The sequence below is a fragment of the Scyliorhinus canicula genome, chromosome 17 (assembly GCF_902713615.1).
Source record: "Scyliorhinus canicula chromosome 17, sScyCan1.1, whole genome shotgun sequence".
NCBI lineage: Eukaryota > Metazoa > Chordata > Chondrichthyes > Carcharhiniformes > Scyliorhinidae > Scyliorhinus > Scyliorhinus canicula.
In genome coordinates, this window is record NC_052162.1 from 1,949,848 (window position 1) to 1,966,247 (window position 16,400).

Below are 16,400 nucleotides of genomic sequence, written 5' to 3' on the forward strand. Positions count from 1 at the left end.
ATCAATAAAACAGGAACCCTATTCCTAGACACTGCACCTGAACTCTCTCCACTGCTGTCACAGATAAATACTGATGCTTTTAGACACTATTTTCATCCACATTTCATGCTCTTTAATACAACAAAACATCATTTGATGAAAACATTCTCAGAATTGAATTGTAATTGTGAAAAGAAGGGTCTCACTCATACTTTTCCTCGATTACTGTTTGTCCGTTACTCTTTGTTTCCTCTACAATAATCTTCTCCTCTTCCGGAAGTAATACCTGTGGAGCTGACTCTTTCCGACAAACTGTGATGTAATGAAGAGAAGTTTAAAATTCCCCCTAGTTTAGCCGGACACAGTGCAGGAGGATCCCAGCTTCAATCTCAGTCTAAAGTGAATTTTTTGGTGTTAACTGGGTTAGCCGTGGGGTTCCTGAAACTGGTCCTAGGGACCCAGGCTGGGAAGAGAGGGTCTGGGAGAGACAATCGCCACAAATTACTGTTACCAACTACGAATCCCCAATTTTGAGGATTCTGGGGGATTTTGGCCGGTTTTCGGGCTACAAATTGAACATGGGGAAAAGCGAGATGTTCATGATCCAGGCAAGGGGGCAGGAGAGGCGACTGGGGGAGCTGCTGTTCAGAGTGGTAGAGGGAAGCTTTCGGTACCAAGGCATCCAGGTGGCACGGGAATGGGAACAGCTACACAAGCTTAATTTGGCCCGATTAGTAGACCAAATGGAAGAGGATTTTTGGAGGTGGGAAGTGCTCCAGCTGTCACTGGTTGGGAGGGTACAGACAGGGAAAATGACGGTTCTCCCAAGATTCCTGTTTGTGTTTTAGTGTCTCCCCATCTTTATTCCTCGGTCCTTTTTAAAACGGGTCAACAAAGTGATCTCAGGCTTTGTATGGGCGGGTAAGAACCCGCGAGTTAAAAAGGGGATGTTGGAGCGCAGCAGGAGGGAGGGTGGGCTGGCACTGCCAAACTTTAGTCATTATTAGTGGGCTGCAAATATAGTCATGATTAGGAAGTGGGTGGTGGAAGGGGGATGTCAGTGTGGGAGCAAGTAGAGGTGGCATCTCGTAAGGGCATTAGTTTGGGGGCAGTGGTAATGGCGCCTCTGCCGTTCCCGCCAGCACAGTACTCCACCAGCCCCGTGGTGGTGGTGGCCCTGAGAGTCTGGGGGCAATGGAGGAGACATGTGGGAGAAAATGGAGCATCGGTATGGTCCCCAATCTGTAATAATCATTGGTTTGCCCCGGGGAGGTTGGATGGAGGGTTCCGGAGATGGCAGAGAGCAGGGATCAAGAGGATGGGAGATATGTTTGTAGAGGGGAGCTTTCCCAGCCTGAAGGAACTGGAGGTGAAGTCTGAACTGACGGGAGGGAATGACTTTAGGCACCTGCAGGTGCGGGACTTCCTATGCAGGCAGGTCTCAACCTTCCCGCTCCTATCACCAAGGGGGATACAGGACAGGGTAGTTTCCAGAGGGTGGATGGGAGAAGAGAGGGTTTCGGACATTTATAAGGAGCTTATGGGGCCAGAGGAAACACAGACTGAGGAGCTGAAACACAAATGGAAAGAGGAGTTAGGAGGAGAGTTAGAGGACGGTCTCTGGGCGGACACGTTGACGAGAGTCAACGTGTCCACGACATGGGCCAGGCTCAGCCTGATACAGTTTAAGGTCAATCACCGGACTCACATGACAGTGGCCCGGATGAGCAGATTCTTTGGGGTGGAAGACAGGTGCGCAAGATGTGCGGGAGGACCAGCGAACCATGTCCACATGTTAGAACATAGAACAATACAGCACAGAACAGGCCCCTCGGCCCTCAATGTTGTGCCGAGCCATGATCACCCCACTCAACCCACGCATCCACCCCATACCCGTAACCCAACAACCCCCCCCTTAACCTTACCTTTATTAGGACACTACGGGCAATTTAGCATGGCCAATCCACCTAACCCGCACATCTTTGGACTGTGGGAGGAAACCGGAGCATGTTCTGGATATGCCCCAAGCTTCGGGGATTCTGGCAGGGGTTTGCGGATGTCATGTCCAAGGTGTTGAAAAAAGGGTGACGCTGAGTCCAGAGGTGGCGATTTTCGGAGTATAGAACATAGAACAGTACAGCACAGAACAGGCCCTTCGGCCCTCAATGTTGTGCCGAACAATGATCACCCTACTCAAACCCACGTATCCACCCTATACCCGTAACCCAACAACCCCCCCCAAACCTTTACTTTTTTTAGGACACTACGGGCAATTTAGCATGGCCAATCCACCTAACCCGCACATCTTTGGACTGTGGGAGGAAACCGGAGCACCCGGAGGAAACCCACGCACACACGGGGAGGACGTGCAGACTCCGCACAGACAGTGACCCAGCCGGGAATCGAACCTGGGACCCTGGAGCTGTGAAGCATTTATGCTAACCGCCATGCTACCGTGTTGCCCGAGTGTCGAAGGATCTGGGAATCCAGGAAGAGAAAGAGGCAGACGTTCTGGCCTTTGCCTCCCTGGTAGCCCGGAGACGGATACTATTAGCTTGGAGGGACTCAAAGCCCCCAAAGTTGGAGACCTGGCTATCGGACATGGCTAGCTTTCTCTGTCTGGAGAAAATCAACTTCGCCCTGAGAGGGTCACTGTTAGGGTTCGCCCGGAGGTGGCAACCATTCATCGACTTCTTTGTGGAAAATTAACCGTCAGCAGAAGGGGGGGGGTTAGTTTAGTTTCGAGTAGGGGGTTAATAAAGGTGGGGTCTGTGGGGGAGGAAGATGGCTTTTGCACTATGTTTATAATTGTATGTACAATATTTCTTCTGTTACTGTTTTCAAACCATAAATACCTCAATAAAATGTTTATTAAAAAAAAGATTATTATTATGGATGGTGTTGTTGGAGCTGCACTCATCCAGGCAAGTGGAGAGTATACCATCACACTCCTGACTTATGCCTTGTAGATGGTGGACAGGCTTTGGGGAGTCAGGAGGTGAGTTACTCGCCGTAGGATTCCCAGCCTTTGACCGGCCCTGGTAGCCACAGTATTAATGTGGCTGGTCCAGTTCAGTTTCTGGTCAATAGTAACCCCCAGGATGTTGATTGTGGGGATTCAGCGATGGTAATGCCATTGAATGTAAACAGGTGATAGTTAGATCCTCTCTTGTAGGAGATGGTCATTGCCTAGCACTTGTGTGGCGTGAATGTAACTTGCCACATGTCAGCCCCAAGCCTGGATATTGTCCAGGTCTTGCTGCATTTGGACTTGGACTGCTTCATTATCTGAGGAGTTCCAAATAGTAGTGAACATTGTGCAGTCATCAGCGAACAACCCACTCTGAGCTTATGATGAAGCAGCTGAAGATGGTTGGGCCTAGGACACTACCCTAAGGAACTCTTGCAGTGATGTCCTGGAGCTGAGATGATTGACCTCCAACCATCACAACCATCTTCCTTTGTGCCGGGTATGACTCCAACCAGCAGAGAGTTGTCCCCCTGACTCCCATTGACTCCAGTTTAGCTAGAGCTCCTTGATGCCACACTCGGTCAAATGCTGCCTTGATGTCAAGGGCAGACACTCTCCGGAGTTCAGCTCTTTTGTTCATATTTGAACAGTGGCTGGAATGAGGTCAGGAGCTGAGTTCTGACGAAGAGTCAGATATGACTCAAAATGTTAACCAAAAACCAACTGCTTGGGCCGCCTATAAATAGAATGAGAAAAGATGAATACATTATTGCATTATTACTTGCCTGAACTATGAGTCTGCTGTAGGTTTGCACTTGTGCAGTAAGCTTCTATAACTTTCAGTATCTGTGCATCTTCTTCCAGAGCTGCTGTACCTGTGGGAACCAAGGATGATAAAATGTTTATTGGTTTCTCAAGTTGAGACCTCAAGCATTAAGCTGACAGAGTGTAAACAGCAAAGCTGTGGTTTTAATTCGCTGCACAAGGAAAAAGGTTCAGTCGCAAATTAAAATTTACACGGTTCAAAAATTGGCAAGGGCTTAACACAGCATAGATATAGAATTTACAGTGCAGAAGGAGGCCATTCGGCCCATCGAGTCTGCACCGGCCCTTGGAAAGAGCACCCTACCCAAGCCCACACTTCCATCCTATCCCAGTAACCCAAGCTAACCTTTTTGGTCACTAAGGGCAATTTATCATGGCCAATCTACCTAACCTGCACATCTTTAGACTGTGGGAGTAAACCGGAGCACCCGGAGGAAACCCACGCAGACATGGAGAGAACGTGCAGACTCCGCACAGACAGTGACCCAGCGGGGAATTGAACCCGGGTCCCGGAGGCTGTGAAGCAACAGTGCTAACCACTGTACTACAGTGCTACTGTTTTGAGAGGCATGAATAGAGTGGATAGCCAGAGACTTTTCCCCAGGGTGGAAATGGCTGACAGGAGGGGACATAATTTTAAGGTGATTGGAGGAAGGTATTGGAAAAATGTCAGAGGTAGGATCTTTACACAGAGAGTGGTGGGTGTGTGGAATGCACTGCCAGCAGAGGTGGTGGAGTCAGAGTCATTAGGGACATTTAAGTGACTCTCAGACAAGCACATGGACAGCAGTAAATTGAAGGGGTGTAGGTTAGGTTCATCTTAGATTAGGATAAATGGACGGCACAACATCGTGGGCTGAAGGGACTGTAGTGTTGTACTGTTCTGTGTTCTATATCTCCTTACCTGAGGAAGAATGTTCTTGCTATGGAGGGAGTGCAGAGAAGGTTTACCAGACTGATTCCGGAGATAGCAGGGCTGTCATATGAGGAGAGACTGAGTCGGTTAGGATTATATTCAGTGGAGTTTAGAAGAGTGAGAGGGGATCTCATACAAACTTACTAAATTCTAACAGGATTAGACAGGGTAGATTCAGAAAGAATGTTCCCGATGGTGGGGGAGTCCAGAACTAGAGGCTATAGTTTGAGGATAAGGGGTAAACCTTTTCCGACTGAGGTGAGGAGACATTTCTTCACCCAGAGTGGGGAATCTGTGAAATTCACTCCCACTGAAAGTAGTTGAGGCCAAAATGTTGTGAAATTTCAAGAAGGAATTAGATACAGCTCTTGGGGCTAAAGGGATCAGGGTATTGAACTTGATGATCAGCCATGATCATAATGAATGGAGGAGCAGGCTCAAAGGGCCGAATGGCCTCCTGCTTCTATTTTAAATGTGCCTATGTAAAACCAAAGTCTATAGATAAACTGGACATGGTTTGAAAATAGAGTTCCTGCTAATCTAAACAGTAATAAACTTTTATAACAAATCATCAGAATACTTCCTCACTGAAAAGCTGTTTATTGAGACACTGGTTATGGGATGTGGGTGTCACTGGATCAGCCAGCACATATTGTTCAACCCTAATTGTCCCTTCAGATGCTGCAATTTATGTCAAATCAAAAGTAAAGAGGTTTGTTTGAAAAGCCGAGTCAGATACACCCAAAAATGTAACATTTAATATGACCAGCCCCTCACTGCCACAGCCGGTCATTTTATCCCCAGGTGACTAATTCCGTGAGCTAACCGTGATGGAAAGGGGGATTGAAATTCAACCACATTATGGAGGTGATATCACTGATGGCAGTAATACTGTCAACATTATACTGGTGACAACAGCAAAACAATCAGAGGAGGCGTGGTGCAGGTAGTATTGTCACTGGTAATCCAGAGATTCAGGGCAATGCTCTGGGGACCCAGGTTCAAAACCCACGCGAGGCAGATTGAGAAATTTGAATTCAATAAAAATCTGTGCTCAAAAGTCTAAAGAATGAAATGTAGGCCAGTGAGCTTAACTTCGGTAGTAGAGAAGATGCTGGAATCTATCATCAAGGAAGAACTAGTGAGGCATCTGGATAGAAATTGTCCCATTGGACAGGCGCAGCATGGGTTCATAAAGGGCAGGTCATGCCTAACTAATTTAGTGGAATTTTTTGAGGACATTACCAGTGCAGTAGATAACGGGGAGCCGATGGATGTGGTATATCTGGATTTCCAGAAAGCCTTTGACAAGGTGCCACACAAAAGGTTGCTGCATAAGATAAAGATGCATGGCATTAAGGGTAAAGTAGTAGCATGGATAGAGGATTGGTTAATTAATAGAAAGCAAAGTGTGGGGATTAATGGGTGTTTCTCTGGTTGGCAATCAGTAGCTAGTGGTGTTCATCAGGGATCAGTGTTGGGCCCACAATTTTTCACAATTTACATAGATGATTAGAGTTGGGGACAAAGTGCAATGTGTCCAAGTTTGCAGATGACACGAAGATGAGTGATAAAGCAAAAAGTGCAGTGGATACTGGAAGTCTGCAGAGGGATTTGGATAGGTTAAGTGAATGGGCTAGGGTCTGGCAGATGGAATACAATGTTGACAAATGTGAGGTTATCCATTTTGGTAGGAATAACAGCAAACGGGATTATTATTTAAATGATAAAATAATAAGACATGCTGCTGTGCAGAGAGACCTGGGTGTGCTAATGCATGAGTCGCAAAATGTTGGTTTACAGGTGCAACAGGTGATTAAGAAGGCAAATGGAATTTTGTCCTACATTACTAGAGGGATGGAGCTTAAGAGTAGGGAGGTTATGCTGCAATTGTATAAGGTGTTAGTGAGGCCACAACTGGAGTATTGTGTTCAGTTTCAGTCTCCTTACTTGAGAAAGGACGTACTGGCGCTGGGGGGTGTGCAGAGGAGATTCACTACGTTAATCCCTGAGCTGAAGGGGTTGGATTACGAGGAGAGGTTGAGTTGGAATTTAGAAGGATGAGGGGGGATCTTATAGAAACATAGGTAGGATAGATGCGGGCAGGTTGTTTCCACTGGTGGGTGAAAGCAGAACTAGGGGGCATAGCCTCAAAATAAGGTGAAGTAGATTTAGGACTGAGTTTAGGAGGAACTTCTTCACCAAAGGGTTGTGAATCTATGGAATTCCTTGCCCAGTGAAGCAGTTGAGGCTCCTTCATTAAATGTTTTAAAGATAAAGATAGATAGTTTTTTGAAGAATAAAGGGATTAAAGGTTATGGTGACCCTGACAGTGCAGCACTCCCTCAGTACTGACCCTCTGACAGTGTGGCACTCCCTCAGTACTGACCCTCTGACAAGGCAGCACTCCCTCAGTACTGACCCTCTGACAGTGCAGCACTCCCTCAGTACTGACCCTCTGTCAGTGCGGCACTCCCTCATTTCTGACCCTCTGACAGTGCCATGCACCTCAGTACTGACCCTCTGACAGTGCGTCACTCCCTCAGTACTGACCCGCGACAGTGCGGCACTCCCTCATTTCTGACCCTCTGACAGTGCCATGCACCCTCAGTACAGACTCTCTGACAGTGCGGCACTCCCTCAGTACTGACCCTCTGACAGTGCGGCGCTCCCTCAGTACTGAACCTCTGACAGTGCGGCACTCCCTCAGTACTGACCCTCTGACAGTGCGGCACGCCCTCAGTACTGACCCTCTGACAGCGCGGCACTCCCTCAGTACTGACCCTCTGACAGTGCGGCACTCCCTCAGTACTGACCCTCTGACAGTGCAGCGCTCCCTCAGTACTGACCCTCTGACAGTGCGGCACTCCCTCAGTACTGACCCTCTGACAGTGCAGCACTCCCTCAGTACTGACCCTCTGACAGTGCAGCACTCCCTCAGTACTGACCCTCTGACAGTGCGGCACTCCCTCAGTACTGACCCTCTGACAGTGCAGCACTCCCTCAGTACTGACCCTCTGACAGTGCAGCACTCCCTCAGTACTGACCCTCTTACAGTGCGGCACTCCCTCAGTACTGACCCTCTGACAGTGCGGCACTCCCTCAGTACTGACCCTCTGACAGTGCGGCACTCCCTCAGCACTGACCCTCTGACAGTGCAGCACTCCCTCAGTACTGACCCTCTGACAGTGTGGCACTCCCTCAGTACTGACCCTCTGACAGTGCGGCACTCCCTCAGTACTGACCCTCTGACAAGGCAGCACTCCCTCAGTACTGACCCTCTGACAGTGCAGCACTCCCTCAGTACTGACCCTCTGACAGTGCGGCACTCCCTCATTTCTGACCCTCTGACAATGCCATGCACCTCAGTACTGACCCTCTGACAGTGCGTCACTCCCTCAGTACTGACCCTCTGACAGTGCGTCACTCCCTCAGTACTGACCCGCGACAGTGCGGCACTCCCTCAGTACTGACCCTCTGACAGTGCGGCATTCCCTCAGTACTGACCTTCTGACAGTGCCGCACTCCCTCAGTACTGACCCTCTGACAGTGTGGGGCTCCCTCAGTACTGACCCTCTGACAGTGCGGCACTCCCTCAGTGCTGACCCTCTGACAGTGCGGCACTCCCTCAGTACTGACCCTCTGACAGTGCGGCACTCCCTCAGTACTGACCCTCTGACAGTGCGGCATTCCCTCAGTACTGACCCTCTGACAGTGCGGCACTCCCTCAGTACTGACCCTCTGACAGCGCAGCACTCCCTCAGTACTGACCCTCTGACAGTGCGGCACTCCCTCAGTACTGACCCTCTGACAGTGCCATGCACCTCAGTACTGACCCTCTGACAGTGCGTCACTCCCTCAGTACTGACCCTCTGACAGTGCGTCACTCCCTCAGTACTGACCCGCGACAGTGCGGCACTCCCTCAGTACTGACCCTCTGACAGTGCCATGCACCCTCAGTACTGACCCTCTGACAGTGTGGGGCTCCCTCAGTACGGACCCTCTGACAGTGTGGGGCTCCCTCAGTACTGACCCTCTGACAGTGCAGCAATCCCTCAGTACTGACCCTCTGACAGTGCGGCACTCCCTCAGTGCTGACCCTCTGACAGTGCAGCACTCCCTCAGTACTGACCCTCTGACAGTGCAGCGCTCCCTCAGTACTGACCCTCTGACAGTGCAGCACTCCCTCAGTACTGACCCTCTGACAGTGCGGCACTCCCTCAGTCCTGACCCTCTGACAGTGCAGCACTCCCTCAGTACTGACCCTCTGACAGTGCCGCACTCCCTCAGTACTGACCCTCTGACAGTGTGGGGCTCCCTCAGTACTGACCCTCTGACAGTGCGGCACTCCCTCAGTACGGACCCTCTGACAGTGCAGCACTCCCTCAGTGCTGACCCTCTGACAGTGCAGCACTCCCTCAGTACTGACCCTCTGACAGTGCAGCGCTCCCTCAGTACTGACCCTCTGACAGTGCAGCACTCCCTCAGTACTGACCCTCTGACAGTGCGGCACTCCCTCAGTCCTGACCCTCTGACAGTGCAGGACTCCCTCAGTACTGACCCTCTGACAGTGCAGCACTCCCTCAGTACTGACCCTCTGACAGTGCAGCACTCCCTCAGTACTGACCCTCTGACAGTGCAGCACTCCCTCAGTACTGACCCTCTGACAGTGCAGCACTCCCTCAGTACTACTCCCTCAGGAGTAGTAATCATGAAATGCGAAGAGTTGCCAATTCACATGATATTTAATCTTCCTTTTCTGATTCTGAACATATTCCATTCACAACATGAGCTTCTTTCAACTTTTTTAAAGCCATTTACGGGACGTGGGCATCGCTGGTTAGACCAGTATTTATTGCCCAATCCTAAATGCCCCTTGAGAAGGTGATGGGTGGCTGCCTTTTTCAACCCGCTGCAGTCCTTGAGGAGTAGGTACACCCACGGTGCTGTTAGGGAGGGAGTTGCAGGATGCTGCCCCAGCGACAGTGAAGGAACGGCGATTTATTTCCAACTCGGGGTAGTCAGTGACTTGGAGGGGAAATGGTAGGGTTCCCATGTATCCAAATACAGAACATAGCCTGTTGCTCATTTGGGGTTTTCTGAATGCATTAATGTTACTGGAGGGGTCAACTCACTTTTCCGCAGAATAAACTCGTCCTCTGATGTTTTCCGTTCAGTCTTTCTCTTGGTTAGGAATTTCTTCACTGCTTTGGGGCTTTTACTGGAATCCTGTGCAGCAGGACACCAGCCAACAGTTGGTCACAATCATAGTGTTGATGAAACGGCAGAAAACAGTTTCTTTAGACAATTCAGTTTAACAGGAATTCAGAAGCACACATGGCAGAGCTCTGCCAGATTGGTTAGTTGCAATGTTGGGAGACCAAAAACGTTTCTGTATCGCAAATGTAGTCAGAGGAATCGTTTTGGTCTCAATTATGGAAAGTGCAGTTTATATGCAAATCCTGCCAATGCCTTAAATGCGTTAAGGTAAGCAGGTGAAGGGAGGTAAGCAAGTGTACGGTTACATCGCCAACATGCACACAACAACACAAACTAGAAGAAAAGTCAGTCATCTACCCCTTACCTTTAAAATATAAGACATCCTCTACAATGTAACAAATGGGGAAAGAAAGATAAGATGAAAGTGAAAGCAAATAATTGATGATTGATTATATGAAAAGTTCATTCACTATAACAAAAGATTAAAGTATCATCTATATTAGTGTTAATTACGCTATCAGTGCATCATTCAAGTTGTTTAGATTAGTCTAAAAGGTTATTACTCATGCAAGTGAATGCAGTAACAGTGTCATGCATATTTAAGATCATCTCTGTCATAAATAACTATTAATAAACCAGCAGTAACTGTTAACCAACTATCAATATTTAACACATTGGGAATAAGGGGAATTTTTTATAAACAGATGTCAATTAATTCTGGCTTATTGACAATGTTGATGGCCATAATTCAACCTGATTTACACAGGATCAATCGCAAGGGCTAACAGGTTAACTTCTATTTAGCTTGCCAAACCTTTATGTTTAAAATACTGCATCTTGTGCGCAGAACACGTACCTCCTTACACCCTAATGCAGCTGAAGGCCTCAGTGGAGGTGCAGGTCTCAAGCAGCTCAGAGTCCAAGGCCGAGGGACTTTAGGAGGCACCAGGGGCCCTCGGTTTTGTACCGCTGTACTGTAAGATTGCGGAGGTGAGTAAGCGAGGGACTGATGTGATGGAGTTGCTGGGGGCGGCTTCCCCTCTCCGTGCTGCTGGATAGGAATGAGATTGAAATGCAGTTTATTTTTCAGTTATACAGAAATTGTGCGCCAATATATGAATTGTCTGACTGATTTCAGCAGCATCAGGAAATACACGGACAACTGGAACTGGAGATGTAAACCCTGCCGTGAAGTGATCACAGCACAGGGTCCCATTGCGACAGTGCTGGCTCTCTGCTGTACAATTAGTCCCTTTCCCCTGCTCCTTCCAAAGCACAGTGAAATTACCCTTTCAAGAATTTGTCTAATACCCTTTTTTAAAAAATACATTTAGAGTACCCAATAATTTCTTTTCCAATTAAACGGTCAATTTAGCGTGGCCAATCCACCTACCCCGCACGCCTTTGGGTTGTGGGGGCGGAACCCACGCAGACACGGGGAAAACATGCAAACTCCACACGGACAGTGACCCAGAGCCGGGATTCGAACCTGGGTCCTCAGCGCCGTAGGCAGCAATGCTAAACACTGTGTCACTGTGCCGCCCCTTATCTAACACCCTTTTGAAAGTTATTACTGAATCTGCTTCCACCGTCCTGAGGCAGCACCTTCCAGATCATAGCAACTCACTGTGAAAAAACAAATCTCACTTCATCTTTTCCCTCTGGTTCTTTGATCTGGAATCCGTTTCCTTTCAATCTATGAGCTTCAATCTCACCAACAATTATGTGTCAAATGTTTTTAAAAAGGTCCACCCAAATAATCAGGAACTATATATGAAACATTAACTCAGTTCTTCTCCTCAAAGATACTGCCCGGCCCACTGAGTATTTATTTTTAGATGCTCTTTCATGGGGTCTCAGTGTTACTGCCTGGACCAGCCAGAGGGGCCCAGAGGGGATCCCCTTCGAGAAGGGCAATTTCCCACTGATTTATCATTCAGATTCAAAGGGCAGCTTCAGGGTCTCTCCACCTTTCTTGCCATTGACAGCCAAGAGCTGGATAGATCTCAGTGGGTAGAAGACGGCATCGCCCCCTTGATCTGCTAATCGTCACATTGTTGCTGACAAGTTGTAGAGAATTATACTGAGTGCACAGCACAGAAACAGGACTTTCAACCTAACTGGTGTTGACACTCCCCACAATCAGTGTATATCCCTCACCTTCAGTTCTCCTAGTGTTTATCCAGCTCCCCGAATCCCTCTGCTCTTCCCCACAAACAGAGACAATTCAAATCTGGGCAGCAACAAATATCTCTCAATATATTAAAGTTCATGAAATGTCAATGATGATGATAGTAGCATGTCGGTAAGGGCCAGTTCTCTGCACTGACGAGATGGACTGCGAGATAATCCAGCATCCCTCAGCTTCCACACACCAAAGCTACCCCTCCCCCAGGAGCAACCCGCAGTGGCTGCCTGCCACCCAAAACTGCTTTGATATCTGATATTTTGACTACCTTGAAGATGCCCCTTGATCTCAAGTTGCAGAGCGATAGGCAGGATGTGGGGATGGGGTTCTTGGTGATGAAGAAATGTAAGAGATTGTTCAATTCCAATGCTCAACAACAGTGCCAACAGATGCAGAAACGATGGTACCACTGCGCGCCCCAAATAGTTTCATATCTGCTCCTCCAATATCTAAAACATCCGGCATCAACATCAAATTACAGGAATAAAGACTTCCGGTTGCGGCTATGACTAGCTAAGCCGCACATTTGGAAGCTCCTGCAACAAAGGTGTTTTTGGGCCAATTGGAGGGCCCCAACGGCGCTGAAAAAACGAATCCCGGTGGGGGAAGGTCCCCTGAGGAGAACTAGACCGATTTTATGGTCGGTACCCGGAGTGGAGCGGCAAGAAAAACGGCAGCAGCTCCCCAAAAAAAGCGGGGGAAGAAAATCAAAATGGCGGCCGGCGGTGCACCGGAGGAGTGGAAGAAATGGGCGGAGGAGCAGCAGGCCGCTCTCCTCCGTTTTTTCACGGAGATGAAAGTGGAACTCTTAGAGTCCATGAACGCGACGGCCACCAGGTTGGTGGGAGCCCAGGCGATCCAAGAGGCGTCGATTAAAGATCTGCAGCAGGAGATGGCCGCGAGGGAGGAGGAGGCCACAGTCATCGGGGCAAAGGTGGAGGTGCACGAGGCACTCCACATGAAGTGGCAGAGCCGCTTCGAGGAGCTGGACACTCGGATGAGGAGGAAAAATTTGAGGATCCTGGGCCTGGAAGAAGGCCTGGAGGGGTCGGATCTCCCGGGATATGTGGCGGAGATGTTGAGCTCCCTGATGGGGGAAGGGGCCGGTCCGGCGCCCCTGGAATTGGAAGAGGCATACCGGGTCATGGCCAGGAGGCCTAGGGCAAACGAGCCCCCGAGGGCGGTGCTGGTGCGGTTCCAGCGGCTAAGTGATCGAGAGAAAGTCCTGAGGTGGGCTAAAAGGGAGAAAAGCAGCAAGTGGCAGAACTCGACGGTAAGGGTGTACCAGGACTGGAGTGCGGAGGTGGCAAAGCGGCGGGCCCGGTACAACCGGACAAAGGCGGTGCTACACGCGAAAAAGATCAAATTTGGAATGTTGCAACCGGCGCGCTTGTGGGTCACCTACAAGGACCAACATCATTATTTCGAGTCCCCAGAGGAGGCCTGGACCTTTGTACAAGAGGAAAAGTTGGACACGAACTAAAACCTGGGAGCACCGGCGGTCGTAGCCGCCGGGGGACTCTTGATTGTGCAAGTGGCCCTTTTCTTTTTCAGGCCAGGTCGGAACTGGGTAACAGTTTCGTGGAGTGTTTGGGGTGTTTTTTCTCGAACGGTTGACTTTTCTGAATATTTGAAGGTTTCGAGTTGTTGGGTGTTTCTGTATATTTGTACTGTTGAAATCTCTATTGTGGGTCGTTGGCTTCTTATGGAGTGTTTTTTCCCGTTTCCAATTTCCCTTAGTTATTTACCCCTCTTACCCTTTTTCTTTGGGTGCTTGGGGGGGTTTTTTGTTCTTTTTTTTCTTTTCGGGTTATGGTTATCTGCGGTTATTTATACTGTTTGATGGAGGGTGATGGTTGGGCACACTGTTAGTTGATAGTTAGTTAATTATTTGTTATTTAAGTATGTAGTTAAGTATTTATGTATTTAGTTGCCATTGGGTATTTGTATTTATATCGTTAAGTTGGGGAGACGGGACGGGGGGGAGCGGGTTGATTATGCGGGTCTTTCTCGGGGGTTTTAAGGGGATCTTTCACGGGCGCAGATGGGGTGAACCGGGAGGAGTCGGAATGTGGCAGGAGCAGCCGGGTCAGCGGAGACCAGCTGACTCTCGGGAGTACGATGTGGGGTACATCGCGGCTAGGAGGGGTCCTAGCCAGGGGGGGGGGGGGGGGGGGGGGGGGGGGAAGGGGGGGGGGGACTGGGGGGGGACACCGGGTTGCTGCTAGAAAGACCAGGGACGAGAAGGGGAGAGCCGGGGGGGGGGGGGGGGGGGGGGGGGGGGCCATCGCTATGGGAAGCGGGTCAGAAAAGAAGGGATGACCCGGGGCGAGCAAGGGACAAGACATGGCTAATCGACAGGGAGTAGGGACGGGTCGCTCTGCGACCCGACTGATCACGTGGAACGTAAGGGGGCTGAATGGGCCGGTCAAAAGATCAAGGGTCTTCTCACACCTGAAGGGACTGAAGGCTGATGTAGCAATGCTGCAGGAGACTCATTTGAGGGTAGCAGATCAGGTCCGCCTGAGAAGGGGGTGGGTGGGACAGGTGTTCCACTCAGGCTTGGATATCAAGAACCGGGGGGTGGCGAATTTTGGTGGGAAAGAGAGTGTCGTTTGTGGCGGCAGAGGTGGTGGCAGACAAGGAGGGCAGGTACGTGATGGTGAGGGGTAGGCTGCAGGGAGAGAGTGTGGTACTGGTAAATGTGTATGCCCCGAACTGGGACGACGCGGGTTTTATGAGGCGCCTGCTGGGCCTCATCCCGGGACTGGAGGCAGGGGGCCTGATCATGGGAGGGGACTTTAATACGGTGTTAGACCCTGGGCTGGATAGATCGCGTTCCAGGACGAATAGGAGGCCGGCAGCGGCAGAGGTGTTAAGGGGGTTCATGGAGCAGATGGGAGGGGTAGACCCATGGAGATTTGGTAGGCCTAGGGCGAGGGAGTATTCTTTTTTCTCCCACGTCCACAGAGTGTACTCTAGGATCGATTTTTTTCGTATTGAACAGGGGGCTGATACCGAGAGTGCAGGACACGGAGTACTCGGCCATTGCGATATCGGACCATGCACCACATTGGGTGGACGTGGACATGGGGGAGGCGCGGGACCAACGCCCGTTGTGGCGCCTGGATGTAGGGCTGTTGGCGGACGAAGAGGTGTGCAGAAGGGTGAGAACGGGCATTGAGAACTATCTGGGTACGAATGACACAGGTGAGGTGCAGGTGGGGACGGTCTGGGAGGCCTTGAAAGCAGTGATTAGAGGAGAGCTGATCTCCATAAGGGCACACAGAGAGAGGAAGGAGAGGCAGGAAAGGGAGAGGCTGGTGGGGGAGCTCCTAGAAGTAGATAGGAAATATGCGGCGGCGCCAGAGGAGGGGCTATTAAGGGAGCGGCGTAGCTTGCAGGCCAGGTTCGACCTACTGACCACTAGGAAGGCGGAAATGCAGTGGAGAAGGGCGCAGGGTGCGGCGTATGAGTACGGGGAAAAGGCGAGCAGGATGCTGGCACACCAGCTTCGTAAGCGAGATGCAGCCAGAGAGATTGGGGGAGTGAGAGAGAGGGGTGGGGATGTAGTGCAGAAGGGGCAAGAGGTGAATAGGGTCTTTAGGGACTTCTATAGGGAATTGTATAGGTCTGAACCGCCGAAGAGGAGAGGGGGAATGAAGAACTTTCTCGACAAATTGGGGTTCCCAAAGGTACAGGAGGAGCTGGTGGAAGGGTTGGGGGCGCCGATAGAGCTGCAGGAGCTAATTAAAGGGATAGGCCAGATGCAGGCGGGGAAGGCGCCGGGGCCGGATGGGTTCCCGGTGGAGTTTTACAGGAAATTTGTGGACTTGGTGGGTCCAGTGCTGGTGCGAGCCTTCAATGAGGCGCGCGAGGGGGGGGGTTCTGCCTCCAACAATGTCGCAGGCCCTGATCTCCTTGATTTTGAAGCGGGACAAGGACCCGATCCAGTGCGGGTCCTACAGGCCTATCTCCCTCTTAAATGTAGATGCCAAGCTGTTAGCAAAGGTCCTGGCAACCAGGATAGAGGACTGTGTGCCAGGGGTAGTCCATGAAGACCAGACGGGGTTCGTGAAGGGACGCCAACTTAACACAAATGTCCGGAGATTGTTAAATGTGATTATGATGCCAGCAGTGGAAGGGGAGGCGGAGATAGTGGTAGCGCTGGACGCGGAGAAGGCATTTGACAGGGTGGAGTGGGAATACTTGTGGGAGACGTTGGAAAGGTTTGGGTTTGGGGAGGGATTTATCAAGTGGGTAAAACTGCTCTATTCAGCTCCGATGGCAAGTGTGGTAAC

General features: G+C 50.2%; 1 protein-coding gene across 4 annotated transcripts in view; it reads right to left on the minus strand.

The window, feature by feature from the left end:
• The window catches only part of LOC119951396 (rho guanine nucleotide exchange factor 6-like), a 208,987-nt gene that overhangs the window by 9,705 nt on the left and 182,882 nt on the right, over positions 1 to 16,400 (minus strand). For 2 of the 4 annotated variants that reach the window (XM_038774538.1, XM_038774535.1), the window contains 5 exons: positions 10,768 to 10,962; positions 10,276 to 10,296; positions 9,827 to 9,920; positions 3,736 to 3,825; positions 192 to 291 (listed from right to left, as the gene is read on the minus strand). In XM_038774538.1, the coding sequence (XP_038630466.1) occupies positions 192 to 291; positions 3,736 to 3,825; positions 9,827 to 9,920; positions 10,276 to 10,296; positions 10,768 to 10,962 (500 nt within the window). The remainder of the gene's footprint in view (positions 1 to 191; positions 292 to 3,735; positions 3,826 to 9,826; positions 9,921 to 10,275; positions 10,297 to 10,767; positions 10,963 to 16,400) is intronic. The other 2 variants (XM_038774539.1, XM_038774537.1) reach the window with 2 other exon arrangements.